The sequence below is a fragment of the Xenopus laevis genome, chromosome 5S (genome assembly GCF_017654675.1).
Source record: "Xenopus laevis strain J_2021 chromosome 5S, Xenopus_laevis_v10.1, whole genome shotgun sequence".
Taxonomy (NCBI): Eukaryota; Metazoa; Chordata; class Amphibia; order Anura; family Pipidae; genus Xenopus; species Xenopus laevis.
The window spans coordinates 93,534,264-93,554,832 of record NC_054380.1 but is presented as its reverse complement, the minus strand read 5'-3'; the positions used below and the strand labels follow the sequence as shown (position 1 = coordinate 93,554,832).

General features: G+C 37.6%; 1 protein-coding gene across 5 annotated transcripts in view; it reads left to right on the top strand.

Moving 5' to 3' along the window:
- The window catches only part of opa1.S (optic atrophy 1 (autosomal dominant) S homeolog), a 61,452-nt gene that overhangs the window by 7,980 nt on the left and 32,903 nt on the right, over positions 1-20,569 (top strand). For 3 of the 5 annotated variants that reach the window (XM_018265673.2, XM_018265671.2, XM_018265676.2), the window contains 13 exons: positions 3,888-3,998; positions 12,330-12,383; positions 12,520-12,624; positions 13,475-13,561; positions 14,161-14,274; positions 14,391-14,471; positions 15,659-15,733; positions 15,903-15,974; positions 16,497-16,596; positions 17,570-17,700; positions 17,791-17,863; positions 18,400-18,472; positions 19,410-19,525. In XM_018265673.2, the coding sequence (XP_018121162.1) occupies positions 3,888-3,998; positions 12,330-12,383; positions 12,520-12,624; positions 13,475-13,561; positions 14,161-14,274; positions 14,391-14,471; positions 15,659-15,733; positions 15,903-15,974; positions 16,497-16,596; positions 17,570-17,700; positions 17,791-17,863; positions 18,400-18,472; positions 19,410-19,525 (1,192 nt within the window). The remainder of the gene's footprint in view (positions 1-3,887; positions 3,999-12,329; positions 12,384-12,519; positions 12,625-13,474; positions 13,562-14,160; positions 14,275-14,390; positions 14,472-15,658; positions 15,734-15,902; positions 15,975-16,496; positions 16,597-17,569; positions 17,701-17,790; positions 17,864-18,399; positions 18,473-19,409; positions 19,526-20,569) is intronic. The other 2 variants (XM_018265675.2, XM_018265674.2) reach the window with 1 other exon arrangement.

Below are 20,569 nucleotides of genomic sequence, written 5' to 3'. Positions count from 1 at the left end.
ACTGACATATATGCTTAGTCACTAAATTTATTTTTGCTTAGTAGAGCTTTGTTCCGTTACTTGGCAGTTTAAACGTTTTTCGCTGCAGCTGTAATGCAGTCTTCACAAATATGGCGGATGCGCTGTTTGCGCGCATTCAGAAATATAGCTCTGCCCGCAGACTGTGAAACGGGATACTTGCTCTCGATCAGACTGCCAATAGCTATTGACATGTACATGAGAAAGCGCCTTCTACCGGCTGCTCCACATCCCTTCTAGATTCAACTGCGCAGAATCAAAGTCTTGCTCTTGGTCCAGAGCGCAGCTTTATTGGTGACTGCGATTGAAGTAGCTGGAAATATTTTTTGAAACAAGTTTATTCTACATAAAAATGGATATGATTTCAGGTAATTCAAGAGCGCTTTATAAGGTATTGTAGTTAGGCTTTTCATATGAGACAGCATATATATTATTATTATACTAGACATTAAGCCCGTTAAATTAACGGGCGCTAGAGGTCCGTGGGGCACATGCGCAGTTGCGCAATCCCACGGACACAGGGACTGGATGCAGAGACACTTAGGATATAGGATGAAGAGACAATAAAGGATCTTCCACAGAGAAGGAAACACCAGAAACAGCCCAGCCCTTTATTCCTCCTTCAGCAAACTTTCATATCAGCATTAAACACTCAGGGGGAGTTCTATGCACCAATTCCTTCATAGTTTAAACCAACCAAATACATTCTTTCTTGTCTTATTTGATCTCTGGAATTAGTTAGCTTTCAGCAGCTGCTGAGGTGATCATGTCCTAACAACAGAGAAGTAGTTAAGAAGGCTGGAAATACATCTATCAACTTCCAGTTGTATCCCAAAGAAGAATTTTTATAGCTCTTTTCCACCACCTTGTATGTAGCAGTGAAGTTCAAGTGGCTCATCAAACAGCACCTGGGTTTTGTCAAATGCAAAATCCACTGGAGAGCGGCATCTCCTGTGACACAGCCATCAGCGTCTCCCTTATACACAGCTGTGCTACTCATCGGCTTCACTTGCTGTGTGTGTGTGTGGGGAGCGCTCAGCAGTCGCATACCAGGTTACATTCTTTTCCAGCGTCACCACTGAGCCTGCCTGAAAGCCGCCGCGCAAAGAAAGCTTCATTGTGCCTACATGTGTCTGTGTCCCAGGAAGGCAACCGATGTCAGCTCCGGTTCCCCCCACCCCCGGCATCCTGTGCCTCCGCCGCTCGCTTCCCTGGTTACCCGCAGCGCACACACCACGTGGTCCAGCCAGGGACCGGGGAATGTACTGAGCCTGCCTGAAAGCCGCCGCGCAAAGAAAACTTCATTGTGCCTACCTGTGTCTGTGTCCCAGGAAGGCAACCGCTGTCAGCTCCGGTTCCCCCCACCCCCGGCATCCTGTGCCTCCGCCGCTCGCTTCCCTGGTTACCAGCAGCACGCACACCACGTGGTCCAGCCAGGGACCGGGGAATGTCATCTACGATGCCACTGGACGATAGGGCAGATGATAGGGTATGCGGTATGTGTCCGAACATGTGATTGGCAGAGCTTTCAGGAGGCGGGCTACTGCTGGGGCACATGCGCAGTAGCGCAATTCCACGGACACAGGGACTGGACGCAGAGACACTTGAACTTTATTATATAGGATATTAGGCTTTCCTTGTCCTTTAAGTTTATTTTGTCTTTTTATACTAAACTTCATATCTACATTTTGTTTGATGTTTGCTCAGTTTACAGACTGAGTTGACAGACTTCTGACAGGGCAAAACAGCTTTAAATGTTTTCTTTGCATAGAGTGCCTTCTGTTCTCCTGCTTACCATGGTATTGTGCTTTGATCTGGATGGACCAATTAGTATCCCCAATACTAAAGGTGGCCATAGACCCACAGATAATATCGCACAAAACAAATTTCCGTATGATATTCGGAGCGTGTATGATGGAGAAAAGAGCCGTCGATCGGGCTGGACGGAAAATTTTGATCGGGTGCCTTTAAAGACACACAAACATCGGCCATTGTTAGTGCTGAATCGTCAGATACAGGTAGAATTCTATTGTTTCTAGCTGTATATCTGACGATTCAGCTCTACACGTGTGTACTGAAACGAACGATCTTTCTTGGAAAGATCTTTTCCAAGAATGATCGTAATTGTTATGTCTATGGCCACATTAACCCACTGCTGTGACACCCTTAGTGACCTGTGCGGGATTTTCCAAATTGGGAGTATAGTAGATCTTGTTCTGACTGTTGGAGATGTCACATCACTGCACTGTGTCTACACTATCCCTCAATTGGGGAGGCCTTCTGCATAAGCAGTTCTCCCTATTCCTGATTGCTGCAGGTGCTGGAATGGGGAGAAAACAGCATTTTAGAAAGAGTTGTCTTAAAAACTTCTATGTTTTTAAAGTCAACGTAAATTGCAAAAGTGGCCCGTGGAGTCTGTTTTGCAGATTTTCTTTTCCAAGCCTTTCATTCCCCTTTTAACCTTTTCCTTGACGGACATTGCATACCACTATCTATTTTGACTGAATTCCGTTTTTTACTGTTTAATGTGTGTTTTTGTATTTAGAACCAGTGTTAAACAAGATGGAAAGGCTAAAATTAAGTAAGCTTTATCAGAAAGGTCTATATAAATACACTAGTAAACACTCAAAGTAATGCTGCTCAAAGTCCTAAAAAAGAAACACAGCATGTCTTTCCTTCTATTATGTACACATGGGCTTCTGTATCAGACTTCCTGTTTTCATCTTAAACCTCCAGGGTCTGGGCATGAGCATGCTCAGTTTGCTCCTCTCCCCTCCCTTTTTTCCCTCCCTCCCTTCCCCCCCCTCCCCTCCCTGCTCTAATCTGAGCCTGGAGCTACGAGTGAGCAGGGAGAGACTTAGACAGGATGTGATGTCACACCAAGCTAATATGGCAGCTGCTATCCTAAACAACAGAGAGAGAGCTTCTAGAGATGTACGGTAAAATATTGTGGAGAATAGCTTGCACCATTGTGGCTAATCTATTGGCAATAAACTGCCTCGGTAGCTTTCCTTCTCCTTTAAGTATACAAATCGTGGAAAATATTCATATTTTCTGACACATCATCAAGTCTTTTGCAACCGTATATCCTGTGCTCCCTGAATAAATGAATCATAGTGATGTTTATATATCATTCAAAACCATGTTAATAGATCTAGCCATACTGGATGTTGCTGTTTCATGGCAATAAAAAGCTGAAATCACATACACCAAGCATTACACAATGAACACTTTTTCTATGCAGTGTCAAGATGAAATGAAAATGGCTTAAAATTTAGAGGTGTAAATAATATTTTGTTTTTATTACCTTGTTGTGATAGTTTGTTTGTACAGTGATTTGCCCTCAAGGAGCGCTATACAAATATACATACATACATTACCTTACTGTTCTAATAATGACTATAGGCTAAATTCACAGCATGTGAAAAATAGACCAGAAACCATTACTAGCAAAATACATCCTATGTCTATCTGCCTCCTCTATTAGAACAAAAGGTTATTGGGAACTAGTAATTAAATATTTCACACCTGAATCAGTAGGGTGATGGTATATTATAGTACCCAAAATGCAAATCCTGCACCTCTAACAGTGCTGTGTAGGCTTACATGTGTAAGGCAATGCTTTAATCAGCTGCTTTTCTGTAAAATATGCCCTGATTTTCTAACAGTAAAGACAACAAATGCGTACTGTACTTTTTCTAAGCTTTTGGAACAAGCTTTTCAGCACATGCTTTATTTGGTGCTTATCGTGCTATTTTGTTTCCAGGCATTTCCATCTGTCTTTATGTTAACCCCTTTATTTTAATTTTTCCATTGCTGTTTTTGGCCCCCACCTTCACCCCGTGTCTCTCTCTGTAAACTCACGGCAGGGTTTGCTTGGTGAACTCATACTATTACAAGAGCAGATACAGCAACATGAAGAAGAAGCTCGCAGGGCTGCTGGGAACATTAACATGGGCACCTCACAGCAACATCGCAAGGTGATGGCTAATAGGACATTAAGAGTAATTAATACATGCATCATATCTACACAGGGGGTGTAAACAAGTCTTTGAAGTCATTATGGGGTTAAATCTTAAACTTGTGCAATTGTGGGGAATTTTATTTCATAACACCTGGGGGCAAATTCACTATGCGCCGAAGCGCCTAACGCTAACGGACGTAACTACGCAAATTCACTAACGCGCGCATTGTTCTGAACGCTACCTTTTACGATAGACTTCCTTCGCCACCTCAGACCAGGCGAAGCGCAATAGAGTAGATAGGGATTGCTTCAAAAAAAGTTCACATTTTTTCTAAGTCCCAAAAAACGCTGGCGTTTTTTCTATATTATGGGTGATAGACTGAAAAAGATCGAAACATTTTTTGGGGCTCCCCTCCTTCCCCCCTACATTTCCTAACTCATGGCAACTTAACTATACAGTGGGCACATGTGTAGGGCAAAAAAAAAATTTTATTTGATGTTTTGAAGGTTTCCCAGGCATTTGTAGTGATTGTACGTATTCCTCCATTGAAATTTGAATTTGGCGCCGTATGCAAATCAACCATTGCTAGCGTAACTTCACTTCGCTTAGCGAATCAACGCTAGCGCAACTTCACAACCTTACGCTACCCCTGAGCGAAACTTCGGATTTTAGTGAATTTGCGGAGCGCTGGCGAAACTACGCCTGGCGAAGTGCGGCGAAGTTACGCCTGGCGCAACTACGAATCTTAGTGAATTTGCCCCCTGGATTGCAGTGACTTGGACATTCATGGTTTCTAGTAACTATAACATTTATGTAAGTACCAGTTTCATTTGGTGCTATGTGACAGTAATAGTCTTAGTGGCTAGTGAGCTCTAATATAAGAGACCAGTCCTGCATAGCATGTTGCATGAGCAAGTGCACTGTGTAAACTCCTGCATTATGGATACTACACATAATCTTGCATTCAGACCATTTACATTGTGTTTGAAAATGAGTGGGCTTTTTTCTTAGCAGTTAACATTGAGAGCACTTCTTTGTTTTTGTTTTTTTGTTTGCTATGTGAATCATACAGTTTCATCTCATCCTAGTAAATGTGAAATGCCTTGTTAGAATGAATAATATTTCATAGGGCATATATGAGTCAAATGAGCATACAATTCAGTATTTTTCAGCAGAATTCTAGTGTTATATAGGCCACCGACAAAGTAGCAGGTGCTGCAGCTTGCAGACAGTTTACCAATGTATACACAAATTAGCATCCATGTTGGTATATTGTGTGGAAGCTCTGTTGCACCCTAGGTATGTGCCTCTTTTGCTGACCCTTCGTTCCAGCCCTGAGTTCTCATTTTAGTTCAAGTATTATGAAGCATGCACAGTGAAACCTCAATATTACATCCCCTGATTTGAAGTTTTCCCTCATTTTACATTGTTGTTTTGTGTTTCCACCTATATATTATGCATAATACATTTCCCTGATTTAACATTTTCCTGCATTTTACACCATATTTTTCTGGTCCTCCTAAAAAACGTAAAATTGTGGTTCTACTGTATTGATGTACCTGTATCTATGTGAATAGCATTTAAATGCATGCACTTTTGTGCCTATTTTTGAACTTAGTGCTTGCTTTTGTAAGTGCTCCTTTGTAAATATTATAGATATTGTGAACATTTAAGGGTAATATAAAAAACAGAAGCTACCTTTTGCTCTATTCTCAGTAAACTATAGCAGCCAATGCTCAAGCAGCATTCACTGGTCTCTGGTTTTAAAGCAAAAATCTGATGGTTGCAGTTGAACATCAGACTGGCAGCAGACTCTACACTGGTTATTAAAATGCCTTCTTAGTGTGAACTTTCAAAATTTCTTCATTATTTGAAGTCTTATAACATATAAAGCCAAGCTGTTAATTATAATGTCTGGAGTGATCTCATTTCCAGTGTTTACAGGTGAGTGGCATGCAGGTGTGAGTGGACATTAAAAAAAAGAAAGAACAAAAATATATATAACAATAGTTTGGTTATTTCTGTATTTGGCAAAAAGTACCCTTTTAAATTATAAGGATATTATAAGTCACCGAGGAGTTTCATGACCAAATAAAAACACGAGGCCGAAGGCTGAGTGTATTTATACAGGTCATGGAACTCCGAGGTAACTTATAATTTTCTCATATTTTGCATCAGAGGGTATTTTATTTATTATAATACACAAGTTTTAGGAGTCTTGCGACAGAAATGACATCAGAACTCACCGTTTATAAGGATATAATTTACAAGATAGTCAGGGCTTTTATGTATTATCTGCAATAACCCCCTCTGCTTACATTGATATTACCTGCCAACTTAACCCATCTTTCTTTTTTTTCAGTTGTTGTACCATCTTTATCCCCCCACTCAATTTTTCCTATGTTCTTTTCTCTTTCCATCTGCTTTTAACTTTTTACATTTTGTCTTTTCACCTCGCTGTTGCCCCAGACTTTTCTCTGCCTCACATTACCTTTCTAAACTATTTTCCCATTTTATCCCCCTTCTACATTTCATCATCTTTTCATTTCTACTTTTTGAACTTCTCTGTTTCCTATTTGCTATTTGCTTTCCTTTTTTTAACACATTACCCTTTCCCTTTTTATTTTTTTGCGTATTCCTCTTACACACTGCCTGTACTGGAATGACATATAAAGCTAATTTCACTGGAAGGTGTCTAAGATTTTGAGCTTTCCATGTTAGGAGCAAACTGAACCAGCCCGTAGATAGAAAAAACTGTACCACATTTTGCTTACCTTTCTTCAGGCATCTCTTCAACAAATTCTTGTTCATGCATGCGCAGTAGAGTAAACCCTGGCAAGTTATATTGTAATGCACATGTGCAATTGCCAATAATCAAAGGGCTGAAAATGTAAGAAAATGCCAGTGGATGGGCTGTTGCACTTTTTTCTAAAAAGGATGCCCATCCCCAGGAAAGACTGTATTTCACTGGGGCTCCATATAACTTTGCCCTTGCACCTAGGCCGAGTAATGGCCAGGTGGCATCCTTATGCCTGGCAAATTGTATTGTAGGTGACATTATGCACATTCCCTTTTTTCTAGCACAGCCAATGGGAGCAAATAAAAAATGTATGTCTGTCCTAATGGCAAGGCTCTATGTCTCACGTTCAGTAGTAGTAGTAGTAGTAGTGATTTCTGGGTTGTTGAATTGTCGACCCGACCCTTACCCATCCATACAAAATCTGCACCCGACCTGGTCTGTGTCTATTTATAAACCTGTGCCTGCCCCACCCTATCTCTGATTTTACGCAGTGGGCTGGGCAAGCATGCCTTGAAATAGATGCTGCGGGTACAGAAGTGGGGCACAGTTAGGGCAAGGACAGCAAGAAGAGCTTGGCCCAAAGCTGCCCATGGTCCGGTACATAATAAGAGCAGGTAGGGACAGTTTCTGCATTTTGAAAAAAAGAACACAGTTATTGTGTTTGTGTTACTGTCCCTGTGTATTTTGTCCATGTGTATGTTCCCCTTAATTTAGCACATCTTGAGACTCTGGGGCAAATTCACTAAGATGCAAAGTTGCGCCAGGCGCAACTTGGCCGCACTTCGCCAGGCGTAGTTTCGCCAGGGCTCCGCAAATTCACTAAAATCCGAAGTTGCGCACAGGGGTAGCGTAAGGTTGCGGAGTTGCGCTACCGTTGATTCGCTATATAAAGCGAAGTTACGCTAGCGAAGGCTAATTTGCATACGGCACGAAATTCAAATTTCAAACACGTATCTGCACTGCAAATGCCTAGAAAACCTTCAAATCAGCAAATAAAAAATTTATTTTGCCCTACACATGTGCCCACTGTCTAGGTAAGTTGCCATGAGTCAGGAAATGTAGGGGGGAGGAAGGGGAGCCCCAAAAATTTTTCGATCTTTTTCAGCCTATCAGCCATCATGTAGAAAACACGCCAGCGTTTTTTGGGACTTAGAAAAAAAATTGACTTTTTTTTAAACAATCCCTATCTACTCTATTGCGCTTCGCCAGGTCTGAGGTGGCGAAAGAAGTCTAGCGTAAAAGGTAGCGTTCAGTACACTGCGCAAGTTAGTGAATTTACGTGGTTTCGTCGCTAGCGGAAATTCGCCTGGCGTACGGTTGCGAAGTAACACTAGCGTAACTACGCCAGCGTTCGTTAGTGAATTTGCGCAGTAGCGAAAATGCCAAACGCTAGCGAATTAACGCTAGCGTTCGGCGCTTCGCGGCTTAGTGAATTTGCCCCTCTGTATGAGCAACATTTTTTCTCTTACTGCATTAAGTTGTAGAAGCAATTTTTAATATAAATCTTATATGATTACAAAAGCTTGTAAAGCTTGTTGTCATAGGGATATTTTTGGGGATGTTCTGTACCAACGTAATAGATTTCACGTGTACAGTGTGTAAAAGCATACCCACCCTTTTCTTCAAAAGAAATCTGTTCTTCCTTTTTATAGCCATGTAGAAGTGCACAAGCATGATATTTAGCAGATAAAAAAAATCAGGGGCAAAAACTATAAATAATTACAAACAAAATAACAAACTCTATGATAACATTTTGTTTCCTGTAATATTTTTATTAAAGCGCTAAAACTCATGTTTTTATTGTAGCTTTTTAATGTGGCATTGTTTTAGCTTATTGGTATTCTCCAGGTGGATCAAGTCAGTTCGTGCTGTGCAACTTTGTTTTTTTTTTTTTAACCAGTGCCACAAATTCTCAGATTGAGATCAGGAGATTATTTGAGATCATTCACTTTCCAAAAGATGAACTTTTGCTCAAGCTTCAGTTTGTCTACTCCTCCAATTTTCAGAGCAATTTCTGATAGAACAGGAGGAGAGGAGGAGTGGTTGCCTGCAAAGTAGCATGTGCTGCAACTTGCATCCAGTACAAACGCAAATTAAAATCCACCTTCTGCATAAACTGCTTTTCTCTTTTTTTACTGACATTAGTGGGGATGCAGCTCACCTTGACCTTTTGAAAAGTGGAAGGAACTGGCATTTTAGAACAAGACACAAGTATAGTGAAGCATGTATAGATGCTAGCACCTATCTGAATGGTGACCAAATGCATGCGGTTTTGTGCCCATGTTTGAACTTTGAGCTTGCATTTGTAACTGAGCCTTCATATACAGTAAATTATACATAATGTATTTTATGTATACATTACAATTTATAGTAAACCATAGCAATTAACCAGCAAGCAGCATTTATGCAAACATCTGGTATGCGATTGGGGATTTAGACTTTGCACATGTTAGCATCTTCTCAGGGTAACAGCAGATAGGACGTTTTCTTGCCCGTGCTTAATCTCCGCCAGCAAAACATCCAAACTTACACTCCTACTAGGATCGCTGTTAGTATAACATATGCATTGCGTAGTCACCCAATGTTGCCTCTTGACAATACAATATGTTTTACTAACGGTACTTTACATTTATACCATTAGAACTGTACTTATACGTATGTGTAGCTAATTGGTCATTAAAAAAATTATTCATCAACAGGGGAAACATTGATTATAAAGCTATATAATTTTTGCAATTTTTTTATAAAATATAAGGGGCAGATTTATCAAGGTTCGAAGTGAAAATTTGAATTTCGAGCTTCGGAATTTGAATTATCTAATTTTTTTATGGCCAACACTGTCAAATTCTACTAGGGAATTATTAAAATTCGATTTTTTTCTTTTTTCAAATTCGATATTTGAAATTTTTATACACTGGCCCTTTAAGAACTTGAATTCAACTATTCGCCACCTTAAACCTGCTGAAATTGCTGTTTTAGTTTATGGAGGATGTCCTGGGATCAATTTGGAGTTGTTTGCAGCCTTCCTGACATTCAATTCGATTCAAATTTGATTCGATTTTTCAGTTCGATCCTATTCACCCGAGTTTAATAAAATTCTAATTTAATAATAAATTTAGATTGGTCTAATCTCGAAGTCATGGGAGTTTACAAAAACTCCCATGAACTTGAAATTCGACCCTTGATAAATCTGCCCCTAAATGTTCAAGACAATCATACAAAAGTGGAGAACACTGGAACAAACAGAGGATCTTGTGATTGGTTAAAGTTAAAGAAAAAAATACATGTATAATCACTCAGGGGATGCCAAAATGTTAGGCAGTGTTTATAGTCACTATCTGAGACCCTGGGCAAATGCTTCTGTTCAGTTAAAAAATTGCTCCAGCCCTGGATAGTACTTTCACTACTGGTTGTACTTTTATAATTTTGTTTGTGACGAATAAAGGAATCCATTTACTTCCTATTCCTGCATATCCAGTCCTCCTGTTATGCATTTTACAGTAGAGTGAAATGCAGAACTTTGATGCAAAGGCTGGTTTTTACTCTGCTTGTCAAGTGCACCTGGTCCAGGCTGTAGCGAAGGTCCAAGAAGCTGCAGAAGATTGCAGTGTGGAGCATTAACTATAATACCTAGGGCTGGTGCACTTTTCAGCAAACAGAAGCATCAGTCCTGAGTCTTAATAATCACTAGGGGTGCCTAACATTTGGCTTTTCTCTTATAGGGTAAAGCATTTGATATGAAGCATAACAAAAGTGGTGTAAAGTTAAAAAGGAACTAAACTGTCCTGAAAGCTTCCTGTGATTATTATCGTAGTTAGCCAATAAAGGTAGCACCTAGCACCTTTACACTACTTACTAATAAAGAATGAGGTTCACATAGGCTTTCTGAAGTGAAAAAGACAAACATTTTACCATGTTTAGTTTCTATTGGATAAAGTGCTGAAGTTTCTTGCAATGTAGTGATTATACAGGGAATAGGAAAGTATGAAGGATTTCTGGAGGGTGCTTAACCTGATTGTGGGTAGCTTATGTGATGAATTACAGACAGCTGAGGAAATACTCAGATGATTATGTTGAAATGTTTTTGATGGTAAAGTTTTGCTGTTCACGATTCAGTTGTTTTTTGAGCCATGATACACATCCAGAAATGTGTTGTATGTGTGACCAGGCTTTTTTCCCCGTTCTTTAAATAAAACAAGGTCTCTCACTCACACCTAATTATCATCCCATTGACAGAAAACACCAGACTCTAATTGCACCTTCAAATTATATGATAATCCTAAGGATTTACTTATTTTTGCCACACACAGATATGTTATTGGATAGTTTTTTTTTCAATAAATATTGACCAAATATAATAATTTGCATTTCATTTTTTTAACTAGGTTTTATTCATCTACTTTTTAAACTTATTAGAAAATTAAATGATGTTTTAGGTCACATTCATATAAAAATATAGAACATTTTAAAGGGTTCAAAAACTTTCAAACACCACTGTAAATACATATACATACATACTTCATAATGTATTGTTCTCTTTATTCTAAAGACCCATGAACATTACATGATTTGCACTATTATTTAGAGTAGAGAAATTTGGTTCAAATCTGTTCTGACTACTCAAATAATTACGTCTTCCTCTTGAGTACAGTTCAATGCCTATTATAATTAAGTAGATGACATTAATGCAAGATTTCCTATGTAATATTCCAGTTAGTTAGATTTTAACTACATACATGTATGGAATTTTTGGTGTGCATGAAGCCTTAGCTTGATAAACATGAAGGAATTGATTTTTCTTTGTTTACATTTAGAGATATACATATATACAGTATATACTGTATACTATATTATATTGAATAATATTTTATATATAAATATTCATAAAATGTTGATCCAATAAATCATTTTTTTTTCATTGTTGAAATTCCTGGTGTGCATCAGCAATATCTTCCTCATTTGCACCCAGGTTATGTGCACTTTAGTGTGTGCCTAAGTCTTCATCTACACATTTATATATACTGTGTACTGTATTGTGTGTGTGTGTGTGTGTGTGTGTGTGTGTGTGTATATATATATATATATATATATATATATATATATTTATATATATATAGTCAAATACAAGAGTCCTCTGCACTCAACCCATTATCAATATATTTAAGACAGCGACATTTTGTGCATACTGCTACTAAAAAATGCCTTACCCTTTAAACAAAACAGGGATTGTTTGTCCATATATTGCAATATATTTAAGCTGGCCAACTACGTCAAATTTATATATATATATATATATATATATATATATATATATATATACGCTAGATTCATGCAAATAAAGGTGATATGATTCACTAAATTGGAGTGCTGTTCTATGTGATCTAATATATATATATATTTATTTATTTATTGTATTTTACAGCTTCAGTTTGGGGCCTGGATTTAAAGCAGTGATATGGTTATTTTATATGTATATATAATGTTCAATGTCTAATGTTTGGTTATTGTATAATCTTACCTTTAATCAAGTGCATGTTGTTATATAGGTCTCAGACAAAGATAAGATAGATCAACTCCAAGAAGAACTTCTAAGAAACCAGGTAGGTTTAACAGGCACAATGGAAAGCATTATTTATCTTTGGCTGCATCTTCATTCATTAAAAACAAAAAAAAACATGGTAGCTAAACAGACATGGAGTCTTCAGTAAGTAGTAAACATGTATAATTATTTTATAGCTGAAATACCAACGCATTCTTGAACGGCTTGAAAAAGAAAACAAAGATCTTAGGAAGCTGGTGCTGCAAAAAGATGATAAGGGCATTCATCAACGGAAGCTAAAGGTTGTATATTGGAACTGTTTTCCTCCAAACTTTAGTTCATTTACATTTTTTTTCTATAAAATGCTCATTATTTCTGGTTGTGATATATTGTCACTAATCATTAATACTTGATAGGCTATGTGGTCTGATTTAACACGAGATAACCTTATATGTAGTTGTGACACCTTTTGACTGTGCTTTCTCAGGTGGAGAAGTGTTGGGTACTTTCAAAGAGTTGCCTTGGAAGTGACGATCACAATCTCAGGGGGATATAACAAATCTTTAAGACAAAAAGAATGAGAATTATCCTTTTAATGACACCTTAGACTCAATAGGAAGCAGCAATGAATAGAAAGTAACCTCAATTCAGTAAATATATACAATAAGAATTTATTCCTGGGGAAGTGGGATTCCAACAGTATAGCAAAGTTATCCTCAAATATAAAAACACACATAGGTATTTTTAGTCATGATTGTTCCTTATTGGTTACCATCTGTCTTCTGACCCCCACCTTCCTCTGTATGGGTCCACAAAAGTATCTATTTTTCTGTTGACTAAAAGGAGTCTTCCTCCCAAAAACTGATTTTTTTTTGTATAATTGAAGTGTAATTCTAAACAACTAAACCACTGAAAATATTTAATGTACTTTTGCTTAGACTGGTTTGCTTGCAGCATGAAAGAAATTCATTTTGGATGAAGGAAATAGAAATATTTTGAAAACTAAGAAAGGAATGCTGAAGCAGATATAAATATAGGATTTTTATGCAGTCTTTACAGATGAGCACTAATGCAGAGATGTTATCCAGTGGTGCATTAAAATAGCATTAACTCCTAATCTGTTCTCTACATTGAATACTCTTCTTTCCCCAGAAATCTTTGATTGATATGTACTCTGAAGTATTAGACATACTATCTGATTATGACGCCAACTACAACACACAGGACCATTTACCAAGAGTATGTATTAAATATTGTATTGACTGGCCTTTCTTCGTTGTGTTCATTGAACTTGCAAATTAATTTATGTCAGTGACAAAATACTGCATTTATCATTATGTTGTAACTGTGAATTCTTCGGTAACATTTAAGGAGTAATCAAGGCAAACAGCATTTTTACAGTACAACTTACATCTTCTCTTCGTTTGTTCTTGTCTCTCTTGCTAACTATTTATCATGCGGAGAGGGTACTAGGATGTTACTTTTGCTGTAAATGCAAAGGATAATTTTTCCAGCTGTAGGTCTCCTGAACCCTGAAAATTTTAGCGCTGACTAAATTTAGCTTTATCCACCATCTCTGCAGCAAAGCCTTTCAAAAGGCAGATATATGAAGTGCACAGTTATTGTGAGCTCTGCAGAATGTCATTAAAATATAAGCTTTCAATTATCTTGTTGAGAGAAAATGCCATGGTTTAATAATATTACAAGCATCAAACTGAATGAACATTTAAGTATTAAGACATACCTATTTCATTAAAATATCACATGAACACAAAACTGTAGACTGGAAAACAGCATGTGTCAATGGACTAATAATGTTATTGTTTTGCCTATGACAGGTAGTGGTGGTTGGAGATCAGAGTTCTGGGAAGACAAGTGTCTTGGAGATGATTGCTCAGGCCCGGATCTTTCCTCGTGGATCTGGCGAGATGATGACTCGTTCTCCTGTAAAGGTACTTTTGATATGTATCTCTCATTCAGGGATCCAGTGCCAAACAGACAATAATTGGGCAGTGAGAAGCAGCTTTTCTAACCTTTTCTTCTGTTACATCTGTTTTTCCCCCATAAGGTTACTCTGAGTGAGGGTCCCCATCATGTAGCTATATTTAAGGACAGTTCGCGGGAGTTTGACCTCACCAAGGAGGCAGATGTAAGTAAAAAAAATTAAACATTATATAACCTGTAGATGAGCACTCAGTTGTATTGTAAATTTGCTTTTGTGGACATTTGTTTTTTGCATGATCCTAAATGGATAATGTAGATTTGACATGCAAATTGTCAGTATCCTTAGAATGACTCAAAGTGAACTTTCCGTATGTATGATCCTCTGTTCACGTGTTTACAGAGTAAGTAGGCCAATCAAAAACTTGTGCCTTTGGCTAAAGCAAAAAAACCGGGTGCCAAGTAACTACATTTTGTGTATGTAATTTATATTTTTTTAGCTGTAATATACTGATTAAAGCTATGTGTACAAAAATGGGTAAAAGCTGTAAAAGCACACTAAGGGGCATATTTATCAAGGGTCGAATTTCGAATTGAAAAAACGTTGAAATTCAAAAAGACCAACCGAAATTAGGTCGAAGTTTTTTTTGGGTCGAATAGGTCAGTTTTCGATCAAATAGGTCTGTATTCAGCCAAATTTGAATCGAAGGAATAGCGCATTCGAACCTTTTCCATAAAAAACCTTTTTTGATTTTTCACCAATTGACTTCAAATAGGTTCTAGGAGGTCCCCCATACGCTAAAACAGCAATTCGACAGGTTTTAGATGGCGAATGGTCGGTCGAATTTTTAAAGAGACAGTACATGATCAATTTCGATATTCAAATTTTTACATTTTTTTCAAATTCAAATCGAATTTGGACTATTCCCTAGTCGAAGTACACAAAACATAACTCGAAATTCAAATTTATTTCATTCGAATTTTCACCTCGACCTTTGATAAATCTGCCTCCTCAAAATGTGGAAAGTTGTTTTATCCCTTTCCATGCTCATGGTTGACTTTTTGATCTATGCTGTAAATTGCCATGTAAACAAACATGCACTAAAAATCAAAGTGCCAACAAGAAACAGAGAATGCGTGGAACCAGCACTAGTATAGTCTAGTACTGACTAGATGAATGATGGCCTAAACCATGATTATCCAATGTGAATTATGTGTTTTATATACATGATATTAAGCGGATTGGGTTTGCATAGCATAGGTGACTTGGCAAACTGTTATCAGTTTAAGTGAAACTTTAAACCCTTTTTAGTGCAGCAGTAGAAAATGTAATATATTTGTTAGAAACCATAAAGTAAACTATTTGTAATGATGTGTTCCATTTTTCTTTGACAGTTGGCAGCACTGAGAGATGAAATAGAGGTCCGAATGAGGAAAAGTGTGAAAAATGGACAAACTGTTAGTCCAGAGGTAACACTGCTAGTGCAGTTATTACTCTTCTCTTATCAAACCACTGGCCATCATGGAAATGTTTGCCAGCGTTTTATGAATATCTTTGAGTAACTGATACAAAATTCATTTTCTGCTTTATGCTTCTTTCTACTCATCCTTGTCATATGTTTCTACCTGTCTTTTGTAGACCATTTCTTTAAGTGTGAAAGGCCCTGGGATACAGAGAATGGTGCTTGTGGATCTACCTGGAGTCATCAGTGTAAGTCACATTTATTGTTGATTGGATTTGTTTTTAATATTAAAGGGGTTGTTCACCTTTGAGATAACTTTTAGCATGATGAAGAGAGTGATATTCTGAGATAATTTGCAATTTGTTTTCATTTTCTATTATTTGTGTTGTTTGAGTTATTTAGCTTTTTATTCAGCAGCTCTTCAATTTGCAAACTAAGCAATCTGGTAACTAGAGTCTAAATTACCCTAGCAACCATGCATTCATTTGAATAAGGAATATGAATAGGAGAGAGCCTGAATAGAGGGATCAGTAATAAAACGTAACAATACATTTTTAGCCCTTCACAGCATTTGTTTTTTAGAAGGGAGTCAATGACGCCCATTTGAAAACTGCAAAGAGTCAGAAGAAAAAGGCAAATCACTATAAAACATAAAAAATGAAAATTGAGTTGCTTAGAAATGGCCGTTCTATAACATAATAAAAGCCACCTTAAAGGTGAACCACCCTTTTAAAGTATTCAATTCCGTATAAACCTTAATTTTCATTTAGACTGTAACATCAGGAATGGCACCAGATACCAAGGAGACTATTTTCAACATTAGCAAAGCCTACATGCTAAACCCAAATGCTATTATTCTCTGCATTCAAGGTAAGTGTCTGTTTAAATATACATTTATACTATTTATATATTTTTACACTCCTTTCAATCTTTGGGCTTATCATGGATGTTACTGCTTCTTTTATCTGGTGCATAGCAAAGGCAGTTAAAAAGCTTAAACAGAACCCAGCGTGGGTCTAATCAGGTAGCTTTATAGCTCTAGAACAGGGATCAGGAACCTTGGCTCTCCAGCTGTTAAGGAACTACAAGTCCCACAATGCAATAATGGAGCCTTTTGAAGGAGTCTAAAGGCAAATGCATTGTGGGACTTGTAGTTCCTTAACAGCTGGAGAGCCAAGGTTCCTGATCCCTGCTCTAGAACGAATGATTGATAAAAAAAAGTGTGATATATTTAATTTGTATGCAGGTTCTACCAGTATTTTGTATAACAGGTATGTTTGAACTATCAATAGTATGTTTTAAATATATATATGTAGATTCTGCCATAAATGGCTTCAGATAGTATAACTAAGATTAGCTTTAAAAAGAAAAAACATTATATATATATTACAAATTGAATACTTGGGGTTTTTGTTTTTTTTATTTTTACATTGCTGTATATGAGACAGTATTAAACATTTCTCAAACAAATATCATTTATACATTTCCGTTGAATGTTATCTTTAACATATTTGATCTTCCTGTATCAAATGACATTCATTTTACATTTGCAGTTGTCTCTTTAAAGGACAGCTTGTTTTAAAGTATAACAAGAACACAAAACAGGCATGTTTTGTTAACAACTCTGTAGTATATAGTTGAGAAGAAGAAAAAGAGGGGCTAAATGTTATGTTTCAATCTAAGAAACCATTTAGTTACACTGGTAGTTTTATTAAAAATAAGCATTTTTATTTAGTATAAAGTACTAATAAGCATGAGTCTCAAATTGTACTTTCCCACCATTATTGTCTGGGCATTGTTTTTGTGAAACTGTGTTAACTGACTTCTCTCATGAATGTGACAGATGGGTCTGTGGATGCAGAACGAAGCATTGTGACAGACCTTGTAAGTCAGATGGATCCACAGGGAAGGCGCACTATATTTGTCTTAACTAAAGTAGATCTTGCGGAGAAAAATGTCGCCAGTCCTAATCGTGTAAGTGCTTATTCTTCATATCGGTGTATTGTTTGGCACTGTCTGACATCAGAAAAACAGTTCTCATTGTAGACCTCTGTTCATATATAGATTCAACAAATAATTGAAGGAAAATTGTTTCCAATGAAGGCACTGGGTTACTTTGCTGTGGTCACAGGAAAAGGTAATAATAATAATATAAATTCTACACTGTCCACAATCAGTAGGTTCATGGGTCAAACCGATGCAGAGCATACAAAAGTCACATATTGTATTCCTGCAAAGAGTGCAAACAATTGGAACAGCAGATATTGGTTGAGATTGGTGAGCAACCAAACATGTACCAACAAATGTACGCAATAAAATGTATTACCAGCTTTATTAGCTACGAAGAGAGAAAATGACAGAACATTTTGTATGCTGTTTCAATGTAATATGGTGTATTTTCTATAATAACCCCAACGATGCAGCAAATTGCATACTTATGTGTTCATTAGATAGAGACAACATGTTTATGGCATATATGGTCAGCCTGCTGCTATTGTGCTATTGCTGCCTGTATCCCCTGGCTGATAAATGCAGTTTTACAGTATAGGCAGAATGCTATTCTCTCTTAAACGAGTTTGTTTTCTGTTGTGCACCACAGCTGGTATGCTGGTACCGGTTGTATTGCAGAGCCTGCCAAAATCTGAGTGACTGCTTTCACTTTTATTCTAATAGGCAACAGCAATGAAAGTATTGATTCTATTAAAGATTATGAAGAGGAGTTTTTTCAAGGATCATCACTTGTAAAGTATGTATTGCTTTTCTTTTCTTTTTTTTTAACTTCTAGCAGCGGGGATACTGAAGTAGTTCTTGCACAAAATCTCATCAACAGTAAGCCCGTTTTGTTGGAGTAGAATTATTTCTGCTTTAAAGGGTACCTGTTGCCAAAAAATATTATCCCCAACTAAAGGTGCTGGCTAATAGAGCTCACACGCTGGTTGAGGCTAACAGCAGTTTTGTTTTTAAAAAATTGTTCCCCGCCTGCGATAGGACTCTCGCACGGGGCGGGAGATAATGCGGCCTAATTCGCGTCTGACATCATGCGCAAGATTTCCTCATTATGCGCATACGTATGCCCTGACATGACTGCTCGAACCGGGAGCTCCCTCCAGTGTGGGTGGCCTAGCCTGGCAGCAATTGAAAAAAAACTGTTGTTACCCCCAACCTTTGGTCGGAGATATTTTTTGATAACAGTTACCATTTGAGTCCTTAGTAAGGAGTAGGATGCAATATAAATATAGGCAATATGTTCCCTTATGAGTGTCTCAGGTGCCTGTTCAAGGAGCTGTTTTCTATCATTTTAACTACTTTCCATGGAGTCTAACCCTTAGATGCACAGAATGAAATAATAATTTCACAGACACCAAGATATCAGAGTACAATTTGTTATCCAGTAAAGAGAATTGGTCAATGATTAAATACTTTTGCAAGTTACTGTATATCAAGATAAACTTGAAATTGCAGTGACTTAACCTACTTGATTGGCACTGACTAATAGCACTGATAAAATATTTTCCTTTCTGCTTACAAGGTATAAATTACAGTACACATACACACACAAAAGCCATTTGAAACACACACACACACACACACACACACACACACACACTTATTTATTTATTTATTATTTTGGCAAATTACAAATCTGCCCCACCTTAAATGTTTTATGTTCTTCCCCTTTCTAGAAAAGGCATGCTAAAGGCTCATCAAGTGACAACCAAGAATTTAAGTCTGGCTGTTTCTGACTGCTTTTGGAAAATGGTTCGGGAGTCGATAGAACAGCAAGCTGATGCTTTTAAAGGTAGCATTATCTCCCATTTACATGTAATTAGTATAACAGTTGCAGTTGTGGTAGCACCCTGGGTTTAAGAGCTGTGACTGCTTCTTTCTTCCTTTAACCTTGCTTGGCTAAAAGTGACGTGAGCAGCCCTGAGATACTAAAGCCAATTCCTGACCATTGTTGTTTTTGATGATTCTACTGGCAGTGTTTTCTTCCTTTATGGGGAGCATAATTGCAGAGGTATTAAAACTTCCAAAAAGGGGGGGGGGGGTTGTGGGAGCACTCAAAAGGCTAAGTTAAAGTATATTTAAGTATAATAATGGAAGTGCTACTTTTCAATGCACATTCCCTGGTCCCCTGTCTCATAAGTAATGCAAGTGCATGTGTTTACAAAACAGGGGTTTTTGGTTACAAAGTTATGACCACAAAGTTGATAAGCCACCATACCACGTCAAGGTAAACCCCATATGATAGTCCCTAACTTGTTTACCTCTGGTCATAGTATAAAAAGTCTTTTACTTCTCTGCATAGTAGCATTACTTGTAATCAGTGTCTCTTGAACCCCCCTTTTTGTATATTGTATTGTAGCCTGAAGCTGGGCTGAGCTTCATATGTGGTTTGTAATAGCACCCCATACCCGCCCCTTTAAACAAATGGTGGTCCTATGCTTTTAAAAATGGCGTTGGTTTGGGAAATCTCTCCTCTTAAAAGAAGCATACTGGCTGGGGAAGATCTAGGATTTAGTCAAATGAGCAGGGATGGAGTGAACTTTGCAGGTTCCTATATTTTGAGTACTTTGTTCACTCAGTGAGTGCCTTAATTTGCCATTACATAATGTAAGCAACACAGAAATGACATGGGATTCCAAATACTTTTTTTAAAATATTTTATTTGAAATTAAAAATTCAGAGTTTCTTTTCTGCCCAAAATCTTTTCCGTTTGGGCAGTCAGTCCAGTGCAATATAGCATCAGTATCAGTGATTATTATAGATTTTGCATGCCAAATGCACACGTTTGGGTGTGCTTCTTTGAACGCACATGCACCTGTTTGGTACTTGCAGACAA